The sequence below is a fragment of the Zootoca vivipara genome, chromosome 2, assembly GCF_963506605.1.
Source record: "Zootoca vivipara chromosome 2, rZooViv1.1, whole genome shotgun sequence".
NCBI classification, from domain to species: domain Eukaryota; kingdom Metazoa; phylum Chordata; class Lepidosauria; order Squamata; family Lacertidae; genus Zootoca; species Zootoca vivipara.
In genome coordinates this window covers 56251448-56277350 of record NC_083277.1, presented here as the reverse complement: position 1 = coordinate 56277350, position 25903 = coordinate 56251448, and the positions used below count along the sequence as shown (strand labels likewise).

Genomic DNA, 25903 nt, shown 5'->3' with positions numbered 1-25903 from the left:
TCCTCTTCAATAACACATTAGTAATCAATCCTTGCAGTTGGTTACTTCATGGGAGGGCCTCCAAGTTTGTTCTGATCTGCCTCACGCATGAAAATTGTTGTCAGTGTTCAGTGTTGTTTGATGGTAACATGTGTCATCAAAGTTCTAGTTACAGGTAGGTAGCCATGTTGGTCTGCCGTAGTCGAAACAAAATAAAAAAAATTCCTTCCAGTAGCACCTTAGAGACCAACTAAGTTTGCCATTGGTATGAGCTTTCGTGTGCATGCACACTTATCTGAAGAAGTGTGCATGCACACGAAAGCTCATGCCAATGACAAACTTAGTTGGTCTCTAAGGTGCTACTGGAAGGAATTTTTTTATTATGCGTCATCAAAATTCAGGAAACATCAGGGTGCACAAAATAATATGATGCTCTCAATACCACACATGCCAATTAGGGCATTTTGTTAAGGGAGCTGGGTCAAGAGACAATGGTTCATTTGATGTTAAGGGAAAGCCACAAAGCTGGCTCCAGGTTGGGGTGGTTTTTTTGGGGAGGGGGTGAACTATTAGGAAAGATGCACTCAATAGGCTCTGCTCTCCCGCTCTTATTTTAAAGATAACACCTTAACTCTTCTTAGAACATAATGGAAACCCACAAGTTTAGAACTTGCTCTTTGGCCTGTTAACCTCCCTACCCCTAGTATCAGATATTCTGAAAATTGTTGTGCAAACTTAGTAGTTAGTCAGGGAAAGGCTTTCTACACACAATCAAAGGCACACCCTTTATTGTGGCACAATTGTCACAGAGAACATAAGAACACAAGAGCCCCACTTGATTAGAACAAAGTTATAGAGCGGGATAAGAAACAAAGGTGGCAACCCAAGTTGTCAGATCTTGAAGTTTATCAGATGAAGACTAGCCAGGAGGAAAACAGCTTGCCAGTGGAGAGGCTCTTAGAGGCTTCTCTCATTCCCCAGGTATATGCACAAGTCAATGTAAATAATTAGGGGCACATGATAGGAAAGGCTAGTTGCCAGCCCAACGTAAACAGCAGGTAACAATTTTTTATACGTATATGTAAATAATAGTATTGGTGCTGTGCAGAAAACCCTGTTTCTCCTTTTTGTCTGTGTACACCTGTGCCTCGGTCCTTAAGATGGAATAGGGCATGCTCACACCCAGCGCCGTGCTCCAGTGCTGCTGTCAAACAGGTAATATTGACCAGTGACTAGGGACATAAAGCAAGGAACAACATTAGGCCTTTGTCCAGTTAGCTCCATGTCCCCATCTTTTGCCTTCTCCATCTGCCCAACAACAATCCCACACTGTACACCCACACTGTCTCTGCTTCAATACTTCTAGCCTGTTTTCTGCAATGGTTTCCTTCATGCCTGACTTTGTACGTAATAATTTTTTTAAAGCTCCAAACGTGGAGGTTATCAGTGGCCTTGCTCTGTGGCATCTGTAGTTCATGCCTAGTATTTGTTTCATTTGGCACCTTAAAACCAAACTTCCCAATCCGGAGTCGTGGCATCCTACAGGGATCTACACAGCCTGATAATATCATTAGACTCACATGGTTCTCAGTCTGTCATCCTTGCCAGAGAGCCAGTTATAGATTGTGGGTTCGCTGGCTGCTGTGACATGTAATCTTTCTGTCTTATTGCAGATCCAGGTCATCAAGCCTGAGCTTTCACAGCCGCCATGAACCACCATTGGCAGGATTGGCAGCAACAGCAGCACATATGTTCTGTGCTTATGATACTATTTCATGCTCCTGCTAATTGTGCTGTTTTAATTGTGCATTTTATATTTGACTTCCTTACCAAGGTTTTATTTTGAAATCTTTAAGTTAATATTTTTGTTTCCTGGTCATTATGCTGCTTAAAATGTATACTTGACTTTCTTCTGTAATATTTTATTCTGGATTGTTTTATTTGATGTTTTAATGTGGGTTGTAAACTCCTTTGAGATTTTTTTGTTAAAAATATAGAACGGTTTCTCCTGAAACCATGCCCACCTCTTAATCAGGTGGCATCATCCCACTGAGCAGCTGGCATCAGCTGATAAGTGGGGGAAATTGATCTCTAAAGAAGCAGGTCTGAACCACCCACTTTTCAGCTGCTGAACTGCAATGGTATGGCTCGTAAGGAAGTGATGTGTACAGTTGGTTCCTGCAGAAAGCAGGATTGGCTTCCCCAACATCAGTTGATGTGCAGAGAGCTCAGTCCTGCCCAGTTCAGATATGCACCCAACCCCTGCAGAAAGCAGAATTGCTGAGATCTGGGGAGGTCAACTCTGCTTTCTTCCAATGCAGGAGGTTGTGGTGTTATCACCCCTTTAAGACTGGTTTATGGGAATGGGTTGGAACCTCAGAAATAATGAGTTTACATACAGCTGTCTCCCGTTAAGGCTTCAAGGCCGGTGTCACAAGGTAATTAGGTAGAAGAGGCCCATGGTCTAAATTCCCAAAAAAACTGGGTTGGTGGGAACTCTCGGTAGTCAGCCAAGCCAAGATCAGCATCTATTTGGGCTTTTGATGGCATCTTGTTCCATTGCTCAGCCTACTGAGATTTATGTTAATTAGTTGAATAAGTTAGTGTTTGTTGTTTTCTTACCTTCTGAGCCATTTGAATCTGTGTAATTATTTGGAGTTTTTCTCTCTTGTAGAGTTTTGTTTTAGTAAAGTCTGTGTATGACTGTATGAAATTAGGTCTGGTCTGAGTTCCTGAACCCTTTAATTTTGACCACACTTTTTGGACCAAGGATCATCCACCACAGAGGTGCTTGGGAACCACTGTGCAATGGATTTTATAGGTGGGCAACACATACCACCTGTCAACTATCCAACAGTATGATGATGTCATGTGACTGACCGATGGGTTGCCCCACTCACCCGTCTAAGTTAGCCTTTGGTGTTGGGTCCAGATAAGTATCTGGCCCACACAGTCTAAAAGGCTTGTGTTCTCACCCATGTGCTAATGAAACCAGCTCTAGCTGAGGAAAGCAAGGCATGGCCATTCTTTCAATGACATGAAAAAACTAGTGTGCATGTTGCATTGATTGCTTGATTATTGATAAACTGTCTGAACTGCTATACTGCCCCCCTGCAGCTTGAGGGTGCTATGAAACAATTATTAAACAATGGCGAATGAGCTTACCAGGGTCCTGGGCACGACCATCAAACTGGAGTTGCTACAGCGAGAGAGGAAGAGAAATAGATAAACTAACATTACAATCATAGTCCCAACCTTGGGTACCAAAGGCAATGAGCACTATGAGGGAAGGAAAGCTGCTTTTGAACTAAGCATTTCACCAAGTAGGCAGTCTGCACATTACTGGATCCCAATGGACACAAGGCATGCCAGGCTTTACGTCATGCTCTATGGATTGTACACTGTTAAAACAAGTATGGTTGGCCCCAATCTAGAAACATCAGCACACAGTAGAGTGTCATACAGCAGCTGCTGAGTATAAAATCCCTGACAAACTCATGGCCCCATATCAGTTTAGACCACTCTTTCCCAACCTGATGCCCTCCAGTCCAGATGCTTTGGACTGTAACTCCCATCATCTCTCATCACGGGTGATGCTGGCTAGGGCTGATGGGAGTTGTAGTCCAAAACATCTAAAGGGCACCAGGTGAGGAAGGCTGCTCCACACATGGAAGTGCAGAATTGCCACAAGGCTGATTGCCGGTGACTGATAGCAGCATGTAGAAGCAAGCTAAGCACAAACCAACTGGGGAAATTGAAAGTAGACTATGCCGTACCAGACTTAGTGCCTCAGTGGAATCTTTCCCTTTCTCCTTGCTTGGCTCTTCCGTAGTGATGTAATTTCTTTCCATTCCTTTGCCCCTACAGAATGAGAAATGTGGATCAGAAGGAACTCAACATCCTTGTGAGAGTCCATCAAGGCTAATGGCAGACAAAGCAATAGTCTGGATCAGCGGTCCCCAGACGTACCGGGCTTTGGGCCGGCGCGCCGATCGTGCGGCGGGCCGGAGGGCGGGGGAGTGCGCGCCCGTGCGGGCCAGCGGACGGGGGAGTGCGCGCACGGGCGCATGCGCACGGGCGCTTACTGGCGCGGCGGCGCGCTTCCAGGTCGGAAAAAGCGCCGGAAATCATTTGTGCGCATGCGTATGGGCCTCCCCCAACCTGGAAGTGCACCAGAAATGACCTCTTCTGGGTCGGGAGAGGCCCATACGCATGCGCACAAAGGATTTTCGGCGCTTTTTTCCCGACCCGGAAGAGCGCCGCCACGCTGCGCGCCGTAAGAGCAGGCAGCGGCGAGCGGCGGGGGTCGTCGCGGGCCGGATTGGGAGGCCAATTGGGCCGCATCCGGCCCCCGGGCCGTAGTTTGAGGACCCCTGGTCTGGATTAATCATTAAGATGAAGCTCTGCTCCACTGCAGGAGACCAGGCTGTGTTATTATTAGGCTTAGCCCTCCCAAATCTGCCCAATTAACTCTGCCAGCAGCATTTATAATGAAGGCTTTGGACAGTCAAGAGAGGCCCATTCTTGAGAGCTGCAAAGGCTTTCAGTCTCTTGCTGGCCAAGGAAATTGGAGTCACCCTATTGCTTCTGATATCTTAAGGCTGGATACAGGAGTTACTGAGAGTGACCAGAGGTGTGTGTATTTGACAGTGAGCACCTCACACAAGTACAGTAGAATTTAAGCTTCCCTGTTTGATGAAAAAGAGAGAGAGAGAAAGAGAGATAAAACAAGATCATATAAAGCTGTGAAACCCAGCTCAAAAATATGCAGAACAATGTCTGGTGAAACTTAAAAAGCTGGGAGGTGTGAGGAAACTCCATAGATTTCCTCACAGCCATATGGTGAGGCTTTGGTGCCCAGCATAGCTCATTATGTTTCTCTCCATGACTGGGAGAAGCAGCAGAATGATGGCAAATGAGCAAATTTAATGAATCTGCATAAAGCATAAGGAGTGATATAATTTGTTTTTCTTAGTGCAGTTTTTGCATTGCTAAATTGGCACAGAATTTTGACAGTCTGTATTTGCTGAATATACATAAGGTTCCTGAATGTTGAACAAACTATGAAACCCACCCCACACCATAGCAATGACATCAGCTGGGCCCTTCCAAGTACTAGTATGTGGTCAGTGGCTGTTATAACTCCATCTTCTCAGCTGAGATGTGTTTCAGCTCATTTTTGTACCTCCTCCAGGCCTTTGCCCCGTAAGACAAGGTTGCTGCTTTCTTCTTTTGCTTCCCTCAACATCTCAGATCAATTAAAAGTGCTCTCTCCCTCTCCCTCTGTGTGTGTTTGGATCTAAAGGACAACATACATGTTTGCACCATGTGAATACATAAAGAGGGCACTGCTGCATACAATCAGCTATAAAAACTGAGTCTTCTTCATATTGAAAATAAAATACCTGCAATGAAAGAAATGTGATGCTGGCATATGAAGTACTTTGTATTTATCCCTTCCTGTAATTTGGAAGGAAAATGTAGCCAATCCACTTTAAATTACAGTATTTAATTGCAATGGTTCAGCATCCAGCATTTTTTAAAGGAAACTTGTGGAGTATTTATTCTTTTATTTCATTCTTTAGAAACTTAAACTGCAAGTCTTTACTACTCAGAAGTAAGTCCTGCTGGATTCAATGCAGCTTACTCCCAATGCAGTCTTATACTGCAACCTTAAGCATTCTTATTCAGAAGTAAGCCCCACTGAGTTCAAAAGGGCTTACTCTCTGGTATGTGCCCGATTATTATCACAGCTTCCATCATATTATTATTATTATTATTATTATTATTATTATTATTATTATTATTAAATCATACAGTCATAATACTTCTTATAATTCCTCAAATGATCTATTACTCTCTGAGGAGATCTACTTAAGGTTGAATGAAAGCCAGACACACACAGACAATTTTACTATTTGGAAATATTATCTCTTCTCCAGCCTCTTTCAAACTACTTTTTATGCCCTTTATGAAGAAATGTGTTGAGGGGTGTGTGTGTGTGTACGCAAACACATGTGGGGGTATGTGACAAACTGGGTCTTTGCCCCGGGTAACAGAAAGCCTAGTTTCGGCCCTGTCCAAGTGATGCCAAGAGAATCAACACTCCCCCGAGATGCACAAGGCTCTGTGTCATGGATAGGGGTTCTTACTTGTTCTGCAGTAGGGGCTGAGATGTCTCTCCTGGTGCTTTCCTGGAATCCAAACAACAGTGAGAGTTCTGAGAATGTACTTAACAAGCCAAAATGTTCCTTGAGCTCAAGAGGGCAAGAAAAAGGTTTTGGTGGCATGCAACAGATTGTAAAAGCTCACATTTTTCAAGGTAGCAGGGAGGGCACTAGAACATTGTCTATGAGATCAGATCAGGCTCTTTCTTGTTAAAACAATTGTTCATATTTGGTTACAGATTTGACAGGTCCCCTTCTAGAATATGCCTGGGTAACAGCCACTGCTTAATGAAGATCCCACTGACATCAAACCTGAGTTAGGAATTGATTATGAAATAAGGTATGGATAGAGAGGTTTCACTGGAAACTCACCTCCAGCAGAGTCGCCAGAACAATAAACCCAAGGCAGAAAGGAGGAGAGCTCCAGTGAGTGTAAGAACCACCACGAACCAGGGATCTGGTGCCCAGTACCTCAGAGTTCTGTGCAAAGTAATGGGCTCCTTGGTCACTGTCTGAAATCAAAACAACATAAATCTAGTATGCAGAACCACACAAGCTCAGGCTTGTCAGGCTCCACTTGAGAAAGCCCATCAAGTCATTGGAACTCGACTGAGGTTGAATCCTGACAAGGCAGAACCTGGAAGTACTGTTTTGGGGGGACAGGAGGACTCCCTGGTCCTGAATGGGTAACTGTGCCCCTGAAGGATCAGGTGTGCAGCCTGGGAGTCATTTTGGACTCACAGCTGTCTATGGAGGCACAGGTCAATTCTGTGTCCAGGGCAGCTGTTTATCAGCTCCATCTGGTATGCAGACTGTCTTGCCAGAGTGGTGCATGCTCTAGTTATCTCTCACTTGGACTACTGCAAAAGTTTAGGGAAGCTTTTAATGTTTAATAGACTATTGTATTTTAATATTTTGTTGGAAGCTGCCAAGAGTGGCTGGGGAAACCCAGCCAGATGGGCAGGGTATAAATAATAAATTATTATTATTAGTGGAATTATTCAAATCTAAACCTTCCCATAATTTTCTCTCAATCTGTTCCTTCATCAATGTGTGGGGATGCTCTTAACCTGTAGTAAAAGGCTAGTGGACCAAGCCCTTCTGACCTGTTGACAATGTACTGAATATTTTTTCCAGCATGGCATGCAATGAAATAGGTTTATTCCCAAGATATGATTAATGGAGGCTGCATACACATGTACCCCTGTTCTAAAGGTTCTTAAAAGCATTTTCAATTGAACCTGGGAGCTGCTACTATTTACTCATGAGAATATTCTTCCAAAATATTTACCACAGCATTCTGCACCAATAGAAGCTTCCAAACCATCTTCAAGTACAACTCTTCATAGAGTATGTTATTATGAGGATGAAGTAAGATGTTCCATACTCATGAATGCCACTCTCAACTTGGGCACTCTAGCAATTATTTCATCACTTCTGCTCTGAAAAAAAGTCCTGGAGCTGTGTGTTCTCCCTTCTCACTGCACTGCAAATAATCAATGGATCTCTCTCAGTGACTACTCAGAAACACTGAACAGTAAAGAGGTCAAGGTGGAATCTTGCTATAGTCCATGCAATAATTGCAACGCAGCAAAGCTAGCAGCTACCCATTAATACTCTGAGATCATACAGTCATTAATTTCAATTTCCAATTTCTAATTCCAATGTCTAATTTCAGATGATCCAGGTGGCTTCCAAATGCTGTCAGATTCAAATTCAAGGTGTTAAATGCTGCTAAAAGGTCAAATCATATTAGGAAGGTCGCATTCACTTATAAATGGAACTTATTAAGTGACTTATTAAGCTACCATAATGCAAGCAAGCATCCTATAGCAGACACACTTCACAACCCAGGGAAAGAGCTGTGGGTCTAGGGCAGGCATCCCCAAACTTCAGCCCTCCAGATGTTTTGGACTACAATTCCCATCTTCCCTGACCACTGGTCCTGTTAGCTAGGGATCATGGAAGTTGTAGGCCAAAACATCTGGAGGGCCACAGTTTGGGGGTGCCTGGTCTAGGGACACTGGTGCAAGTGTGACTACTCCTGTGAATCAGATTGACCCAAGGCTTCCTGGCAACAGCATGTCCTTATCTGCCCCCTCACCGTGGTGGTGGTGGTGCTAGTAGGCACTGTCATGGTCCAGGGAGTCACGTAAACAAGAACGGTGGCGGTGGTGCTGAAGCGAGGTGTGCTCCCACCATCTGTCACTTCCACCAGCAGCTCAAAAGTGAGGGGGTCAAAAATGCCAGGACGGTTGTAGGAGAAGGTATTATGGAGCAAGCAATTTCCATTCATGCGAAAGCGCCCATTTGTATTGCCTGAAAAAGAGGGAGGGGAGCACATCTACACTGCGAACCTTACTTATATCAGCTGTATATCACTTTAACTTGTTGTGGCTTCCCCCAAAAGAATCATCGGAATTGTAGTTTTGTAAGAGTGTAGGGAGGTCCATTTGAGCTCCAAAGCCTGCTTCATATAACTACAGTTCTCGGGATTCCCTAGGACAGTGGTATAGTGCACTTCAGAAATTAAGTGCAGGCGTTCATTATTAGCTGTCATAGACTGGGGGCGTGGGATGCATTGCCATGACCCAGAGTCTAATTTACTTTTTTTGTTGCAACTGTGCTGATTTATTTATAAACAGCATACAGAACAGCAGTTCAAAGCTCAATACCAGTTTATTGGGATAAGTGTGACTGTAGTCCTATCAATAATTACCTGGGAGTAAACACAGCGGTGCTTACTGTGTAGGTTTAACATGTAAAACACATCTGAGCTAAGATGTAACTTTTAGCTTTCCATTATGAATGCAAACAATATAACAAAGGATTGTAATCATTTGCCTGCTAATGTGAAGTAGGAACCCTACTCAAAGAAAAGGAAAGACGTATGTAGCCTCTGTGCAATTATTTTCCTCATTCTCTGACTTCCTCCATGGTATTTGTCAAACTTGAAAACCTCATTATCCACTTGGCAGAGCAATGAGGACCAGTCAGTTATTCTTGACACTCTGGCAGGTTATGCCATTGCTCCAGCTCTGAAAAAAGCTCCATAACTATGCATTCCCCCCCCTTCTCTACACCACTGACCTGAGAAGGAAGATTAAACCTGCTTAAGTGTACGGTGTACACTCAGAATTTGCCATCAGAAATGCAACCTAGAGCTGTCCCTTGCTGCCCTCTTTGCATAGGCTTGCACTCTAGGCAGAACTTCTCATGTTTTCTGCTGCTTCAGTTCTGCCTTGAGAGTTCCAGCTTCAGCACACCATTAAGTTCCTGTTTTCCAGCACATACATACATCCCTCCACTGACGGCTATCTAGCTCAAACAGTAGCCCATATCTGCTAAATCCACCTCTGTCCTTCAGCAGCTTCACTCAGGAGTTGGAAGGAACCAAAGAATGTCACAGTTTAGGGCAGCCTTTTTGTAGCCTATTCCCTAGTGCTCTGCCTCAGGCATTCCATACCTCCAACAATCCTGTAGGCGAGTTCACTTCGTTCATTCTTTTCCGTGCATTGCAGATTAGTGACACACATAGTGCTTGTGGAAAGTATGAAACTCTGATAAAAGGGTGGGTCACACACAGGGGGCTCATCATTTATATCCTAGGAGTAAGGAAAGGGGTCATGTTTATCGGCACAGAAGTCCTGGAAAGGATTGTTCCCAAACTCCCATCTCTCATTTGCAATTATCACTGATGTTCCAAGAAGCAAGGTTCCATGCAGGGACCCCTTCACGTGCTGGGCTTCTCACATTGCCCAAAGTGTTAAGAAGTGGTTATAACCCATGCTTTTGCAGTGTTCTGTGTGAATCAAGCAACAGCCAAAAGATGACATAGAGCAGGTGTCTACAGAACACAGCATTTGATTTTGGCAGGAAAGGGTTTACTTTCTGCAATTTCATTTCCCAAAGTTCATTTCAGATTCTGCTCTGAGCCAATGAAAGAATAATTTAATGTCTTGAATGCTAGGGCCTCAGTGAGTTGATCATTTCATTAACCATAAAACTACTCATTGGCACCTAGGGGAGCTTCCCTTTCGGGGCAAAAAGCTGTTTTGAGGACGATTGATATCCATTATTAGGACTATGACTCAGGAAGAAACAGTTAAGCAACTTTCACTGTATACCGACGTCAGGATCCTGAGCAGGCTGTTAACAGCTGCTGTATGTAGTTTTATTATTATTATTATATAAAGGGCCCCATTACCTTCAGTAGCTTAGGGCTTCATCAAATCTAAATCCGGCCCTGCAGGTATTATGTGGCACTTGTAAAAAGTGCCGATTCTGCCAGTCAAAGTGGTTGAGTGGACACATGTGGGGTAAGGTGATCTCGTAGGTGACCTAGTCTCACTCAAAGCTTTGCAACAACCTCACTCTACTCACCCACCTGCCAAGTCCAGTTACCTGCACATTAATGGTGATGTTACACAGACTTGTATTTGACAATTCAGGATTTATGTCATTATCAAGGTCCCTTAGGTGGATGACCAAATGATATGACTTCTGCTTTTCATAATCCAGTGGTCCCAACACATAGAGCTCACCTGTGCCATAAAGACAAAATTGTGCATTTAAAGTATTTTGTAGTAACAGCCACTCCCAGGTCCATATTCACAACTGCCAAAGTTGAATCCCCACTTCCATTCTTCTACCCCCTTGATGTGAGTATGGTAGGTAGTTAAAAGGGTGTTAAATGATCCGCTTGAGATGATATCGAGTATGGGCCTCGGGAAAGTAGAAGGCAAAGTGTTGTGAAGCATGGGCCATTATTCCCTAGCAAAATCCTCTGGAGGTCTCTAGGCTGAGGGGACCAGTCCCAATCTGGGTGGGTGTGAGAGGGAGGAACCTTCATCTGAAGCAAAATGCAAGAAAGCCCAGATAAGTCAAGAGCTGAAGAATAAACCTAGACAAGTGGTGTGCTATATACAGTGGTGCCTCGCTGTTGTTGTTTTGTTGTTTAGTCGTTTAGTCGTGTCCGACTCTTCGTGACCCCATGGACCATAGCACGCCAGGCACTCCTGTCTTGCACTGCCTCCCGTAGTTTGGTCAAACTCATGTTCGTAGCTTCGAGAACACTGTCCAACCATCTTGTCCTCTGTCGTCCCCTTCTCCTAGTGCCCTCAATCTTTCCCAACATCAGGGTCTTTTCCAAGGATTCTTCTCTTCTCATGAGGTGGCCAAAGTATTGGAGCCTCAGCTTCACGATCTGTCCTTCCAGGGAGCACTCAGGGCTGATTTCCTTAAGAATTGATAGGTTTGATCTTCTAGCAGTCCATGGGACTCTCAAGAGTCTCCTCCAGCACCATAATTCAAAAGCATCAATTCTTCGGCGATCAGCCTTCTTTATGGTCCAGCTCTCACTTCCATACATCACTACTGGGAAAACCATAGCTTTAACTATACGGACCTTTGTCGGCAAGGTGATGTCTCTGCTTTTTAAGATGCTGTCTAGGTTTGTCATTGCTTTTCTCCCAAGAAGCAGGCGTCTTTTAATTTCGTGACTGCTGTCACCATCTGCAGTGATCAAGGAGCCCAAGAAAGTAAAATCTCTCACTGCCTCCATTTCTTCCCCTTCTATTTGCCAGGAGGTGATGGGACCAGTGGCCATGATCTTGGTTTTTTTGATGTTCAGCTTCAGACCATATTTTGCGCTCTCCTCTTTCACCCTCATTAAAAGGTTCTTTAATTCCTCCTCACTTTCTGCCATCAAGGTTGTGTCATCTGCATATCTGAGGTTGTTGATATTTCTTCCGGCAATCTTAATTCCTGCTTGGGATTCATCTAGTCCAGCCTTTCGCATGATGAATTCTGCATATAAGTTAAATAAGCAGGGAGACAATATACAACCTTGTCGTAATCCTTTCCCAATTTTGAACCAATCAGTTGTTCCATATCCAGTTTTAACTGTAGCTTCTTGTCCCACATAGAGATTTCTCAGGAGACAGATGAGGTGATCAGGCACTCCCATTTCTTTAAGAACTTGCCATAGTTTGCTGTGGTCGACACAGTCAAAGGCTTTTGCATAGTCAATGAAGCAGAAGTAGACGTTTTTCTGGAACTCTCTAGCTTTCTCCATAATCCAGCGCATGTTTGCTATTTGGTCTCTGGTTCCTCTGCCCTTTCGAAATCCAGCTTGCACTTCTGGGAGTTCTCGGTCCGCATACTGCCTAAGCCTGCCTTGTAGAATTTTAAGCATAACCTTGCTAGCGTGTGAAATGAGCGCAATTGTGCGGTAGTTGGAGCATTCTTTGGCACTGCCCTTCTTTGGAATTGGGATGTAGACTGATCTTCTCCAATCCTCTGGCCATTGCTGAGTTTTCCAAACTTGCTGGCATATTGGGTGTAGCACCTTAACAGCATCATCTTTTAAAATTTTAAATAGTTCAGCTGGAATATCATCACTTCCACTGGCTTTGTTATTAGCAGTGCTTTCTAAGGCCCATTTGACTTCACTCTCCAAGATGTCTGGCTCAAGGTCAGCAACCACACTACCTGGGGTGTACGAGACCTCCATATCTTTCTGGTGCCTCGCTAGACGAATTTAATTCGTTCCACGGGTCTTTTCTTGTAACCTCCGCTCGAAAAATCCTTTCGTTAAGCGGAAATTTCGTTAAGCAGGGCATTTGTTAAGCGAGGCCCCACTGTAAAAGCAGGGGAGTGGGGCTAAGAGCAGGTGACATCAGTCTACCTGGATTCCATACATACAGAATTCAAACATCTTTCCTTACCTGAGCGACGGCCAATGTAGAAAACAGAGTCCTCTGAACCCAGGATGCTGTATATGATGTTGTTGAAAGGATAGTCTTGGTCAGTGCCATTGATGCTGCCAATGAAGTATCCAAAGCCTGCATTCTCTGGGACACTAAAGAATCGCCTTGAGCACTCTGGTTTGTATTCATTCTTTCGGCTTACTGTCACCAACACCTGCACTGCGGCTGCAGGGGACAGAAACAAATCTGAGAAGCCTGGGTGACTAGGGACACTTCCAGACCCACTATTTTACAGGCGGGAATCAATCACATACTGGCAAATTCAACTGCACAGCTACAGTTGATTTGGTGCTCTTGCACAACACCTTCCACACCCCTGAAAAAAAATCCCAGATTTTTTGTGGTAAGGAAAGTGATGTGGAAATGCACTGGGAATTATGGGATAAATACTGCCCAATATGACATCATCTAACCTCCCCATTAATTTTTTTTAGGGAGAATACTCAAGGAAGTGGATGTCATAGCAACTCCCCACATAATCTGTACAAACCAGTCAGGATGAATGCTCAATATATATGGAAGCAATCTCAAGCTTCAGCAGGCATTGGCTAAGCATCGGCTAGGAACTGAGAAAGCAGCCTACATAACCATTAGCAAAATGCCCGGCTCAAATCGTACATGATAGCTGCAGGCTTGCAGGTTCCAACTTTAATTTAAACCCAGTTACAGTGGTACCTCGGGTTACGAACACCTTAGGTTACAAACACTTCGAGTTACAGACTCCGCTAACCCAGAAGTAGTACCTTGGTTTAAGAACTTTACCTCAGGATGAGAACAGAAATCGCGCGCCGGTGCAACCTGATGATACTGAATATTTGTTATGAGAAAGGAATTTTTTTAAAAAAAGAATTTTTAAAAAAAAGAATAAAGAAAGAAATCACGTGCCAGCGACACGCTGGCAGCGGGAGGCCCCATTAGCTAAAGTGGTACCTCAGATTAAGAACTGTTTCAGGTTAAAAACGGACCTCTGGAGCGAATTAAGTTCATAACCAGAGGTACCACTGTACATGTAACCAGAGGTAGTGGGGTCTGAATTTTCAAGGAAGAGGGATGTGTGAACAGAGCACTCCATCCCTGTCACCTTCCTCCCTGTAGCCTCTCTTGTCAGGGTCTTTTGCCCCAGCTGGGAGGTAGTCCTTGCGTAGATGTGCTCAATACAACCCCCCCCACACACACATATACCTACCCCATTCACTTAAAAAACTGTGGCCCTCTAAACACTGCTTGAAATGTGATTGGGGCAGATCCAGGTTTAAACCAACAGGTTGCCACCCTTGTGTGTAGTTTTAATTATTTGGTGATGGGCCAGAATCTGGTGTGGTATGGCTCTCACAACCACCCAAAGAGCTCACTGTTTTGTTCTTACAACCTGCCACCGTGACCCTCATCTAGCCAGTTTATACACTTATATATTCAATGTTTGCAATTATTAGACATATTAACTGTCTATGAACCCATTGTGGATACCAAATTTTCTGCACATTCATTTTAACTGTTTTTTTAAATAAAAAAATCCGTACAATTCTCATGTTTGTGTTCTTTAATTATTTCCATTTTATTGGATGTTTGTCAGTTTGCTATTTGTAGTGTGAAGTATGTGTCCTTTTGAGGGTGGTCCGTGCTGGGCTTTCTGTTTGATCCTCTGTTTATTTTTTGACACAGACCACATGCAGTTGTTGCTTGTCCATGACAAATTTGTTTAGTAACAGTCTGCCTTCATGTACCACAGAAGACGTTTGTGGGGCTTCTTCTAAGGTCAAATCAGCCAACAACTGTAGTACTATTTTTAATTATTGTCGTGTTGATATTTCACAATAAACGGATTTGTTGTTGTTGTTGTTGCAACTGTAGTACATGACTGTCGTCAACAGCCCTGTAGTACATGACTTACATTTTCTCGATCAAGAAATATCAACACAAGTCATTATTATCATCTTGATGCTATTGATAAAAGTATGATTATTCATCAACCAGCCACAACTATAAGGGCAGATGATTTACAGAATTTCTACAGCTGCTTTGAAAGTTTCCCTTATTGTTTAGCCATGACTTTTATGGTATACAATAATTGGTGGTTCTTAGTTGTCTGCAACTGGACTTAACTGTCAGGGAGCCTTTACCTTCTTTTTTATCTCCCTGTACACCCAGGACACAATCCAATTAACAATAAGCACACTGATTTCAATGCAGGGTGGCAGGCATATTCTTATGTCATGTTCATTGAATTCAATCAAACTTGAAAATACTTTGGTTGGATGGCACCTTTGGTTTTCAGTGGTAACCTGTTAACAAAGTTCATTCTTGAGCTACTTTCTGGTTTGTTTTCAGTCAGGTTTTTACAAATGGTTCATTAACCAATATGGTCAGGCAACTAAAATGTTCAACCTAGAGGCCTCTTCCAACATGTTTTCCTCATTGGAATGCTTTTGAAGGCACATGGAAAATGTAACAGAAGGATTGGTCACTGTGTCAGTATTTGCTATTCTCTGTAAGGTTGTGGCAAATCAATGTTCACTACACTTTATTGCCTCTCCAGGCTTGTGCAGAAGTGGAATGTGGATTGCAGCTTAGCACAAACACATCCTTTCCCTTTTCAAACATCCCCAAAGGAAGAGATTGTTTGCAATCCTGTTTCTTCATTCTTAGTAGATGGCTGTATCAAGATGGGCCCACGATATGGGTGGCAAAGTCAGGTGAGGTGGTGTGGAGAGGCTGCTCTTAAGAACAGAGCAAAATGGTACAATCAAGGCTGTGTACTGTATATTCTGTGATTCCACTTTTGCACTAAAGAAGCACACAATGTGGTACTGGGCTCAGAATTTAGCATCCTAAGGCTCTTACAGTACCAGCCTAACTATGTCTACACAGAGGTACGTCCTATTGAATTCAGTAGGGCTTACTCCTGGGTAAGTGGGGTTAGGATTGCCGCCTTAGATTTTTTCTTTTTTAAAATTCAGGGAGATTTCTAGTTCATCAGGCTGCAAAGTACAGAATCATAGTGTGACAGAATTGGTGCTTCAAAGATCATTATCCCAACCCCTCAGATGATGCAGGAAACTGTCTGCTACAGCGTCCTGGACAGATGGGCAGCCAGTCTTTCTTTAAAAGTCTATAATGAAGGAGAGCCCATCATCTTCCAAGGCAACCTGTTCCACTGTCAGGTGGCTTGTGGGGTGAAGAAGTTATTCCTAAAGTTTAATCTAAATTCTCTTTTATTGAAATTTGAACCCATTGTTCAGGTCCCAAGCCTCTGGAGCATCAGAAAACAAATTTGCTTCATCATCTATGCGACAGTCATTCACATCGTTGAAGATGGCTATCATATTGCCTCTGAATCATCCTCAAGGTGTCTGGTAAATATCTCTGAAGCCAGGGCAGGGGCTGAGTAGAATTTGCAGTGGTCAGCAGATGACAACAACAACTTGTTTTTTGTATCCTGCCCATCCAACTGGGTTGCCCCAGCCACTCTAGGAGGCTTCCAACAGAATATACATTAAAAGCTTCCTGATACAGGACTGCCTTCAGATGTCTGCAGAAGGTTGTATAATTCTCTCTTTGATATCTTCTGGGAGGGCATTCGACAGGGCAGGTGCCCCCACCGAGAAGGCCCTCTGCCTGGTTCCTTGTAACTTCTCACAATAAGTAAATTGCCAGAAGGCCCTCGGAGCTAGAACACAATGAGGTCTGAGCTGAGATGGGACTTTGCATAGCTTTTGACAAAATATACAAAGGTAAGAGAATTCAGGTTTCTTGGTACAGATTTTGTATCCATAAAAGCCAAAGGGGAAACACCAAAGTGGTGTGTGTGTGTGTGTGTGTGTGCGCGCGCGCTAACAGAAGCCAAAGACAAGAGGTACAAAAGAAATGTATAAATGGGGGGGAGGAATGCTGTCTTCTGCTATAAATCCAAACTCCAACTTCTTATGAAACATATGCAAACAGGCTCATTAAAACACTGTCACACTGCCTACTGAACACACACCATCTGGCCTATAATTTAGTTCTGATCCTCAGCAAGTGCTTGCTTTGCGCCTGCATTTCACTGGGTTCCTAGGTCCTAGTACTAATCCAGACAACAGCCATAGACATGATAGATTTACCTTTGCCAACAGATAGCTCCAATAACTGTTTCTGCAGTGAGAATTTTACCAGGGGCGGGGAAGTCACCTCTGCCCTCTGATTCCTACCATACCTCAGAGCAAGCCAATCCAGGAGAGATCTTGCAGAAGTCCTGATTTCACATGACCTTCTGTGTTCAGTATCAAGAGAAGACCAAACCCAAACAGCATTTTATTGACAGAGCAATACGCACTGTTTTGTGGAGGACTTCCATCATCAGTCACTAGAATGGTGGCTTGGTACTGGAAGTTAAGGCTGGCCATAGCTTCAGAGTCATAGTCCAAAGTGGTGTTCACCTGCCAGGACCCAAGGACAGAAAGGTCAGGACCATATGGACACATATTAAACTAACAGCATCCTCTGCCAAAGGGAGATGCTTAGTCGGGGAAAATGGTAAACTCATTGTTAATTAGAGTTTCAACACTCATGATCTCTCAGGTACCCAGAAGTGACTGAATTGGAATTAAGCAGTACCCTGAGTCACATTTTGCCCTAAATTCTGGCAAAACTGAGAGGATGGCTAGGTATGTTGGAAGCTACTCAACCCTTAAGCCTTGCCCACTCTCCCCACTCCCTCTCCCTAACATATCTGATGGAAGAAATAAGTCCATTCCAAGGGCTTACCTGTAATTGTGAGTGCCTCATTTGGAAGCTATAGGGAGGGCTCTGGCTGCCCTCCATTATTTCGTAGTGAAGCCTATCACTGCCACTCTCTACATCATTACAAATCAGATTCAGCAGTGTCGTCCCAATGGGGGTCGTTTCTGGTATCTCAGTCCTAGGATTAAGCAGCAATAGCCACAAAGAGTAAAAAAAACCAGAAGGATAGAAATGGTGATTTGAAAGGAGAGAAAGATATCCTCCTTGTCCCCCCTTTGCCTATGTTTCTCAATAACCTCTCTTAGAGCAGATCACTGTTGACAGAAGATCAAGCATGTCAAGGCTTCTCCATAGGCCTGTCATAGGTTCTGTCAGTGGAAAGAAGACAATTCTTGTGCTCTGACTGCTCAGACTCATTAGCCCTTAAGATTGTTCTTACTTCTCGATCAAGGGTGGGAGACCTGTGGCCCTTCCAGATGTTGCTGATCTTCAACACTCCTCATCCCTGTCTGGGGTTGATAGCAGCTGGGGCCAAATCACATCTGGAGGGCCACAAGTTCCCACCACTGCTCTAGACCCAATTCTCCTCTCAGAGGCATGGTTAATACCCATGGATCCTCTTAAACCCTAAATACTGCTACACCCTGTTGTGTATAGCAGGTAGGGAATGACCCCCAAACTCTATATTTCTTTTACTTGCTCAAGCTTGAGTAAGATCCTTTTGCTCTATGGAGACTTACACAAATACAGCAGGTGTGCACAGAGGTCCTTGCAGGTTCTGCCGCTTTACTGTAATGTTGACGGTGATGGTAGCTTTATCTGTGGGATGCAGCATGTTGTAGGCTTCCACCATAAGCAGGGTTTCAGTTAAGTCTGGATAGCGTCTCAGATTTAGGTCATACGTGTTCTTGATTAAGCCTGTGTCTGCATGCAAGTAAGAGATAGGCTGTGATCACTCAGCTCCTTGAGAGCAAAGATGGCTGACATAGTTTGAAGACCATTGTTGATGACCACCACAGAAGGCCCAGCCCTCCCTGAGGCTGTGTGGGTCCCATGCCACATCCCTGGATTCTCCTTACCTGGTTCAATGGTGAAATGACTTGTGGGCAGAGAGGAGATGATCCGGTAAAGCACATTTTCCCCACTGGCATTGACTTTTACAATAGGCTGGAGGGGGATTGTGTTTTCTGATACCGATATTGCTAATGATGACTCCCTAAATCATGAAGAAAAGAGTGTAAGTCCCAGGTGCTATAAGCCACCCCATCTACTACACTTAGTTGAATATTCCTATTTTGGGATAATACAGGAAGTAGAGCATTAACAGGACAACAAGGACTTTTAGAGTCATGTTGAAAAATAGGAAAGTGAGTTATGGCTGCTCTATGCAACTCCAGCAATATGTGTGGCATCAAAGGAAAGAAAGAGAAAAACACACCTAAATGTCCTCCCTGCTGTATGCTTCCTTCAAAGAATTTGATGTAGTGTGATGGCCCAGTCCCCAATATAATGGTGGGTGGTGGTGTTTCAGAGAAGCTCACACTCCTCACTGCTCATGTTGTGCTGCCCAGGCCCATGGGACAGAGGAGACAGGAAACCTGTCCTGACACTAGAGGGGATTCTGCACAGCTCCCTTATAGCAAGTGAATCTCTCCTAATTCAGTTTTTGCTCTCAAATCCAGATCATCTGTTGCATTCCCTCTACCACCAGGGACTGACAGCCACTAGTCAGCAATAGCCTCTCTGGCATGGAACTTGAAGGGATGTGGGTGGGGAAAGTGACACTGTTTGTCTACTGAAAAGGCTGTCAGAGCTAGGGTTTTCCTTCTCTGGTACAAGTTAATGAGAGGGGAATTGGATGGGTTCCACATGTGCCCTGGACTGGGGAAGCCTGCACCAGTAGCCTCTTGCCCTGGCTCAAATCTCTGATGGCCTGAATGTACTAGTACATTCATTACATCAAAAGTGACTGCTTTGTGAGGAGGCGATATTATAGAGGTGCCAACAAAGCACTATTTCAATCCTTTGAAGTGTGACAGAAGTGCAGCTCTCAGGTCAAGTGTGACCAGACATGATCTGGGAGTGATGCCCCAGCACTCTCTACTCTGTGGTAAAAAAAGTTTCTTAAGCACACCTTTCTTATGATGTTGCATAACCACCAGGGGTGGCAGAACATATTGGGGCAAGTAGCCCATGTCTTAAGTCTATGCTGTGGGGAACTTGGAGCCCAAGAGCCTTTATATCCCTCTCTCCGCTGTTTATTCATAAAAGTGCCCTATACCAGCATATCATAAAATATCAGGGCGTCATATAACCATTTGACACCATTAAAAACAACATAGTGACAACTCAACTCACGTGAAATTGACTTGCTTGTGGTAAACAGGCAGCACCTTCACTGCCAGAGGCCTGCGGCAGCTTCTCCCATCACTGTCCATTACCACAATGACCATTGAGAATGTCTGCAAGGAGAACGGCATGGCGTGAATTTACAAGCAGGAGGGATAGGTCTAGTTAAAAGCAAGCTCTTAGTATGTTGCTGGGTCCAAGACACCTAGGGAGGGAAGACTGAAGTGCCACAGAAGCCCCAGGAACAGGAAGGCACAGTACCTTGAAATGGAGAATGTTGTGTTTTATTCCTCCTGCCTTATCATACCCGGAACTGGTTGAGTCAACTTTCTCAAGCACTATGCTTTTAGTTACAGTTCTGCATGAGAAGCAGAAGCCTGCTGCATGGTTTCCCCCTCCATAAACCGTTGTGTGTGGTTTTTTTTAGCATCATCTGTGTGGCCCCATCCAAATGATGTCTTTTAATGAAAAGAGGACCTGGGGACAGGGAGGTGGGAGTCACAGGGCTAGGAGGAAACTTATGGTGAGACAGAGATCCACACCATACATTTAAAACACATCCAATGCCTATTTAAAGTGCAGGTTGTACTCTGAAGAATCCTGGAAACTGTAGTTTCTCCTTCACTGTGCTATAGTTCCCAGCCCCCCAAACAAACTACAGAACACTTTTGAGAGGGGACAGAGCTGGGGGGGGGGGAGGTGACATATTATAAGGACAGTGACATTGGCAGAACATATGCATATGTACAGTAAGCAATGGAACATACCTTGCCAGCTTGCTCACGACTGAAACCCATGGCAGGTGCCAGTACTCTTCCCTCTTCAGTTATGATGAAAGGCAGAGAGGCATTATCTACAGTGAACTGCATAAAAAGAAAATAAGGTTGGCTGGGGAAATTGTTTCTTTATTTGTTTTAAAGAAAATCTCACCCCCTAAGACTTATATCCAAAATTGCTATCTCCTCCTCTGCCTGGGGCACTATTAGAATATACCACCTCCCAAATTCTCAAGCCTTCTCTCCATGGCCAGACACACTACAGTACATGAAAATTTCCTTTGCAAGACTATAGTCCTTATTTAGTTAAAAACATTTATTTAGGAATAGTTTAAAATGGTTTTATTTTTATTTTTTTAAGTCTTCCAACATTCCTGATTTCCCCGCAACAAAGGTGCTTACAGTCAAGTTGCCTCTGCCTTTCCTCTTCAGTACAATTTGGTAGATGAACTCTTCAGGGCCAACATCCTCTGAAACACCTACTGGGTTCTCTCCTGCAGCAGTAAGAGAGGTGGAAGCAGTCAGACTCTTGCCTTAGTTAGAATCTACCCCTTTGACAACACTGGAGGCCTCTGCAGGCTGAGCTTCCCACTGGCATGGACAGCCCCAGAGTCCCTTCTTCTAGCACTGGCTAGTCTACTATTCAAATCTGCCTCCCCGTGGTTGAAAAAAAACAGCATCCTCCTTTGCCATGTAGGATCTGCCCCATGTTGCTGGAGAACTCACTGCCTCTCAGTGCCTGGTGGCAACACCACCACCCCTACCCTCACCACACCACAGTACTGTGCCATATTAAAACTTTTCTTACCATGGCACCCTTGTCTTAGGGCCTTAGGATGAAATACCAGGGCTATCATGATAGCCTTACCTATGTATTCTGGTCCGCTGCCACACTCCAATCTGTCTGCTGCAATGACTCGAATGAAGAGCTTAACTTCAACTGGCGTGCCACTTGGGCAACTTGCACTGAATGTCAAAACATACTGATTCACCACTCTAGCATCCAGGGCAGCACTGGAACTAAGGCTCACCTGGAAGCCAAAAGAAAAAAATTCAGCATGCGCTGCACCTCTCTTCCATATGTTTACTCCTGTTGAACAGTGTTGATGATGCCATGGGCACCAATCAATAGATGTCCATATGCCAGATAGGTGCCCAGGTGCCAGGTGGGAGTACGTGGCATGGTGGAATAGCCTAATTAAAGTAGCAGCAGCAACTAAAAGTCTCCCCCTTAGCACCCGTCAGTAATATTTGGGGAGTAGTTTTGCTTACTTGGGGAAAAGAAAACAGCTAATTGCTGCTGCTTCACATCGTCCTAATGTAGGCACCAATGCAGTGAAACAGGTATGAAACAGTTTTACATTTGTAGTGAAGACATGAGCATACTAGGTACATGTTTACATACATACTATACATACTAACAAAAGCTGTATTCCGCGGCACAATACTGGTTAACAAAAATGACACTTAACCTGTTCAATTCTTCTAGGTACTGTATGTTTAATTAATATAATTTATTAAATGCTCTAGTCCCACAAGAGGCTAGTTCATCTTGATTGGATTGAAATATCTGGCATGCAGTGCAGCAGGACAACAGCACTGTTGACTCACTAGTCCCAGTTCAAAAATCCCCACTAAAATGTGTTTTAAAATGCCACAGAGGAAAAGAGTCCCTGTACTCTCATAGGCCATGATGGCAGGAAAAGCTTTCCCCTTGTGTACACACACACACAGAATTTACTACAAATTTACAAGTCTCTTGTACCTCATAGATGTCAGGGGATACAAAATTTGGCTGATTGAAAAAAGATGTGGTGGGGCTTGTGGTCTTCAGATTTACTGTGGGTGGATCGCTGGAGTCCGTACAGTTGCTGGTGAAGTTGGCCACGGTTGTGCCTGGTGTCAAGCTGTCTTCCAGCACCACAGTGTCTGGGATGCCCTCAAACACTGTAACAGAGACAGAGACAGCAATGAAAGTATTGGTCCCATGGCACCATTGACTACAGCAGAGTAAAGCCCTTTTTGATAAGCATGCACATGACATGGGTAATTTCCATGTTTCTGAAATATAGGCAGCTTGCTTTCATAAATGAATAGTAAAGTCATAGAACTGTAAGAGTTGGAAAGGACCCTGAGGGTCATTAGGTCCAACCTCTTGCAATGCAAGAATTGCAATATGGCTCCAAGAACAACTCTGGTAAAATGTCATAAACAAGGCTGAGGATAAAAGAAATAGAGAAGAAAGCGGATTTGCAAGACACCCAAAAATGAAGGATGAATGAGCAACAGGAACAGATCCTAACAGCACTGATAGTGATAATTCAGCAAACATTGGTAAACTGATGCCCTGTTATGTTCTCAATAGCGGTTTGGAATTGGGCTGTTCATGCATTGTTATTGTTGTGTATTCATTGTTAATTGGTTATGCCAACTCTTTTAACTAACTGTATAAAGGAATAGTTACAGGTAGGTAGCTGTGTTGGTCTGCCGTAGTTGAAACAAAATTTAAAAATCCCTTCCAGTAGCACCTTAGAGACCAACTAAGTTTGTCATTGATATGAGCTTTTGTGCACACGAAAGCTCATATTAGTGACAAACTTAGTTGGTCTCTGAGGTGCTACTGGAAAGGATTTTAAAAATTTTTGTATAAAGGAATATTATTCTTTTTCGTATTCATTCAGCTCCAGAGCTATTACAGTCTGTCTCTTCTCATCTATAGTGAAGATGTGGCTGCCTAAGAGCAGCCCCTGTTCAAAGGCTTCCTAGGGTACTACAATATTATGTTTGCAGGAGAGAGACTGCCTTGCTCTAACCATAGGCAGCTTCCCCCCACAGTGTATCATCACAGCACTTTAGGCACCCAGGTGTCTGTATGCCCATCTGGAGGTGTATGTGCTCAAATATACACACTTGGCTATAACCCATGTTTGCCTGCATTAAGAACAGCCAACTTTGTTTTAACAGCTGTTGTGCATCAAAGCCTGCTTTTGCACTGCATAGGGTGATCTTCCTTCCCCTGCCACTGGTCATAGGTCTGTTAAGTAGGGAAGTGCGGAGGTTTCCTCTCCTTACCTATGTCTCCAATGGCTGGATCTAGAGCAGTGGGGTGGGGGTGGGGGAAACACAAGAGAAAATACTGTTATTATCTACCAGACATTCAGTTCAATTAGTGAGCAAACATTCCCTCAGCAAACACACTCCCCAACCAAAAGCAAAGGAGCCTGGGGTTCCCAGATGCTGAAGAGAGAACTGAGGAAGAGGCAGGATGTCATATGGAAGAAAAAGCTCTGCCTGTGGAAATGTCACCTTCTACCTGTTCTCCTTCGTTTCTGGAAGTAATCATGCATATTTCTAGCCATCTCACCCCTTGCTTTTTCCTGTAAGACCAATTGCAGTCGTTAACAGTCGTCAACAGGTTTACCACACCTACCAGCCAATCACCCATTCCCACCACCCTTCTGAGTAATACCCCTCCCCACCCTCTCACTATATATAAGGGTCTGGTGACTTCTGTTTCAGTGTATCTGAAGAAGTGTGCATGCACACGAAAGCTCACACCAATGACAAACTTACTGTAGTTGGTCTCTAAGGTGCTACTGGAAGGAATTTTTAAATTTTGTTTCATGCATATTTATGTTTCAGAGAGTACTCAGACAAACGCATGGTCCAATCTCCTCAGAGGGAAGGATTGGGAAACCTTTGACGAACTGGGCTGTGGGAATGCTCTCAAGGTGTCTAGGGCTGCCAGCTCTTCCCCAGCGCCATGTGCTCAACACAAACCACCCCACTAGCTGCTATTCTTTTAAAAACACAATAGTTTCCAGCCGTGGATTGACCTTGACTAGCCGAAAGTCAACTATAACATATTGTGGTTGAGCTGTGACTTTTAATAATACATTGTAAATGGTTGTAACCTGCCCAGGGGCCTCAGGTGAAAAGCTGGCTAATACTAACAACAACAACAACAACAACAACAACAACAACAACAACAACAACCATCCATAGGGACACCAATTCTCCAGTCTCTTGGTTCCCATGTCCTAACAGCGAAATCTAATTTGGGAATGGGGATCCTCCACTGAACAGATATGGAGCAGGAGCTTCATGCATGATGGAGCTGAGATCCCCATAACTCTTACCTATAGTACAGATGCTGAGGAGCAATGTGAGAGGCAAGGGCCACCCTGGTTCCATTTTCAAGGACGCTCCAGTCCAGCCAGTGTTCTGTGACTTTGTCTGCTTAAGTTGCCAGGCTGGGTTGCTAAGTACATTGGGTGGGGCAGAGCAGGGCACAGCAAGGCTCAGCTCAGTTATGGGAATTGCCCAGCCCTTCTCAACACATAGTGAGGAACACATTTATTTATGAAGAAGAAGAAGAAGAAGAAGAAGAAGAAGAAGAAGAAGAAGAAGAAGAAGAAGAAGAAGAAACCTTGAGGCTACGGGTCAGCCTGGAAAGCACAAAGAGAAAGAGACTGAGGGCTCAACCATACTTACCCTTGCTCTGCTCTTTCTAGACACAGTGTCCAAACAGGCTTTTTTTTCCCTCGTTGGCATTCAGGTGACCTCTTTGAAAATTCAGCCAAATTTGTTTCCACAAACATTAGACAACATTGACTATTTGTTTGTGGGGAGGCACTAGAAGATTGCACCAAGTGTTCTTCCATACCTCTCAGTGCATTTTCCTGTCACTTTATCCCCAACAGTCTGGTTTTTTTTGGGGGGGGGGCAATTCTTGTTTTGGTGCATGAGTGCCAAATCTACTTTGATTGTGCAGTCTTAATTTGCCAGTAAGTGACTGAATCCCACCCATCCCAATGGGACAAAAATGCCTGTCTGCCAAAATGGATTCTGTGGCACGGAAGGAGAACAGGGGGTGCTTTCAGACAGCGGCATAATCTGCAAACAGTTCACTGGCAACAGATTAAAGTATGGGAAATGATAATCCAGGAAATGATAGGTCTGGGTTATTATCCCCCCCCCCCGGGTGGGGGATATAAGACGTCTTGTGGATGCTGCAAAGGGGGGGGGGACAAGAATGAGGATAAACGCAGCATTCCAGGTGTCACAAGAGGCAGCTCCTGAAGCCTAAAAGGGAGACAACGAAGCCCATTTCTCCTGCAAGAGTTTTCTGAGGGAAAAATGA

At 44.1% G+C, this 25903-nt stretch overlaps 1 protein-coding gene across 4 annotated transcripts; it reads right to left on the bottom strand.

The window, feature by feature from the left end:
* Positions 1-750: 750 nt before the first annotated feature.
* On the bottom strand, positions 751-25023 carry CDHR4 (cadherin related family member 4). 4 transcript variants are annotated; one of them, XM_035105925.2, is made up of 20 exons: positions 24900-25023; positions 23833-23853; positions 22526-22707; positions 21629-21791; positions 21163-21254; positions 20752-20847; positions 19994-20097; positions 18715-18851; positions 18376-18559; positions 17660-17813; positions 17229-17331; positions 12875-13081; positions 10551-10690; positions 9613-9751; positions 8251-8465; positions 6519-6658; positions 6132-6173; positions 3756-3840; positions 3145-3178; positions 751-1211 (listed from the first exon to the last, which is right to left on the bottom strand). In XM_035105925.2, exons 1-20 carry the CDS (start codon positions 24952-24954, stop codon positions 1156-1158), a joined length of 2349 nt encoding a protein of 782 aa, XP_034961816.1. In that variant the 5' UTR covers positions 24955-25023; the 3' UTR covers positions 751-1155. The 4 variants fall into 4 exon arrangements, 3 of the variants coding, with proteins under 3 accessions (XP_034961816.1, XP_034961817.1, XP_060127550.1); XM_035105926.2 differs by lacking the exon at positions 8251-8465; XR_009557120.1 differs by lacking the exons at positions 751-1211; positions 3145-3178; positions 3756-3840; positions 6132-6173 and adding an exon at positions 7438-7632 and having other exon boundaries at positions 6596-6658.
* Between the last annotated feature and the right edge of the window lie 880 nt (positions 25024-25903).

Bases quoted from the DNA above. Each gene is read 5' to 3' on its own strand.
- CDHR4 (XM_035105925.2), bottom strand. From the start codon at position 24,954: ATGGAACCAGGGTGGCCCTTGCCTCTCACATTGCTCCTCAGCATCTGT. The intron at 20,848-21,162 runs GTAAGCACCTTT...CTTTTTATGCAG, and splicing joins AAGGCAGAGGCAACTTGACT to TTCACTGTAGATAATGCCTC. The intron at 20,098-20,751 runs GTATGTTCCATT...TTCTCCTTGCAG, and splicing joins GTCGTGAGCAAGCTGGCAAG to ACATTCTCAATGGTCATTGT.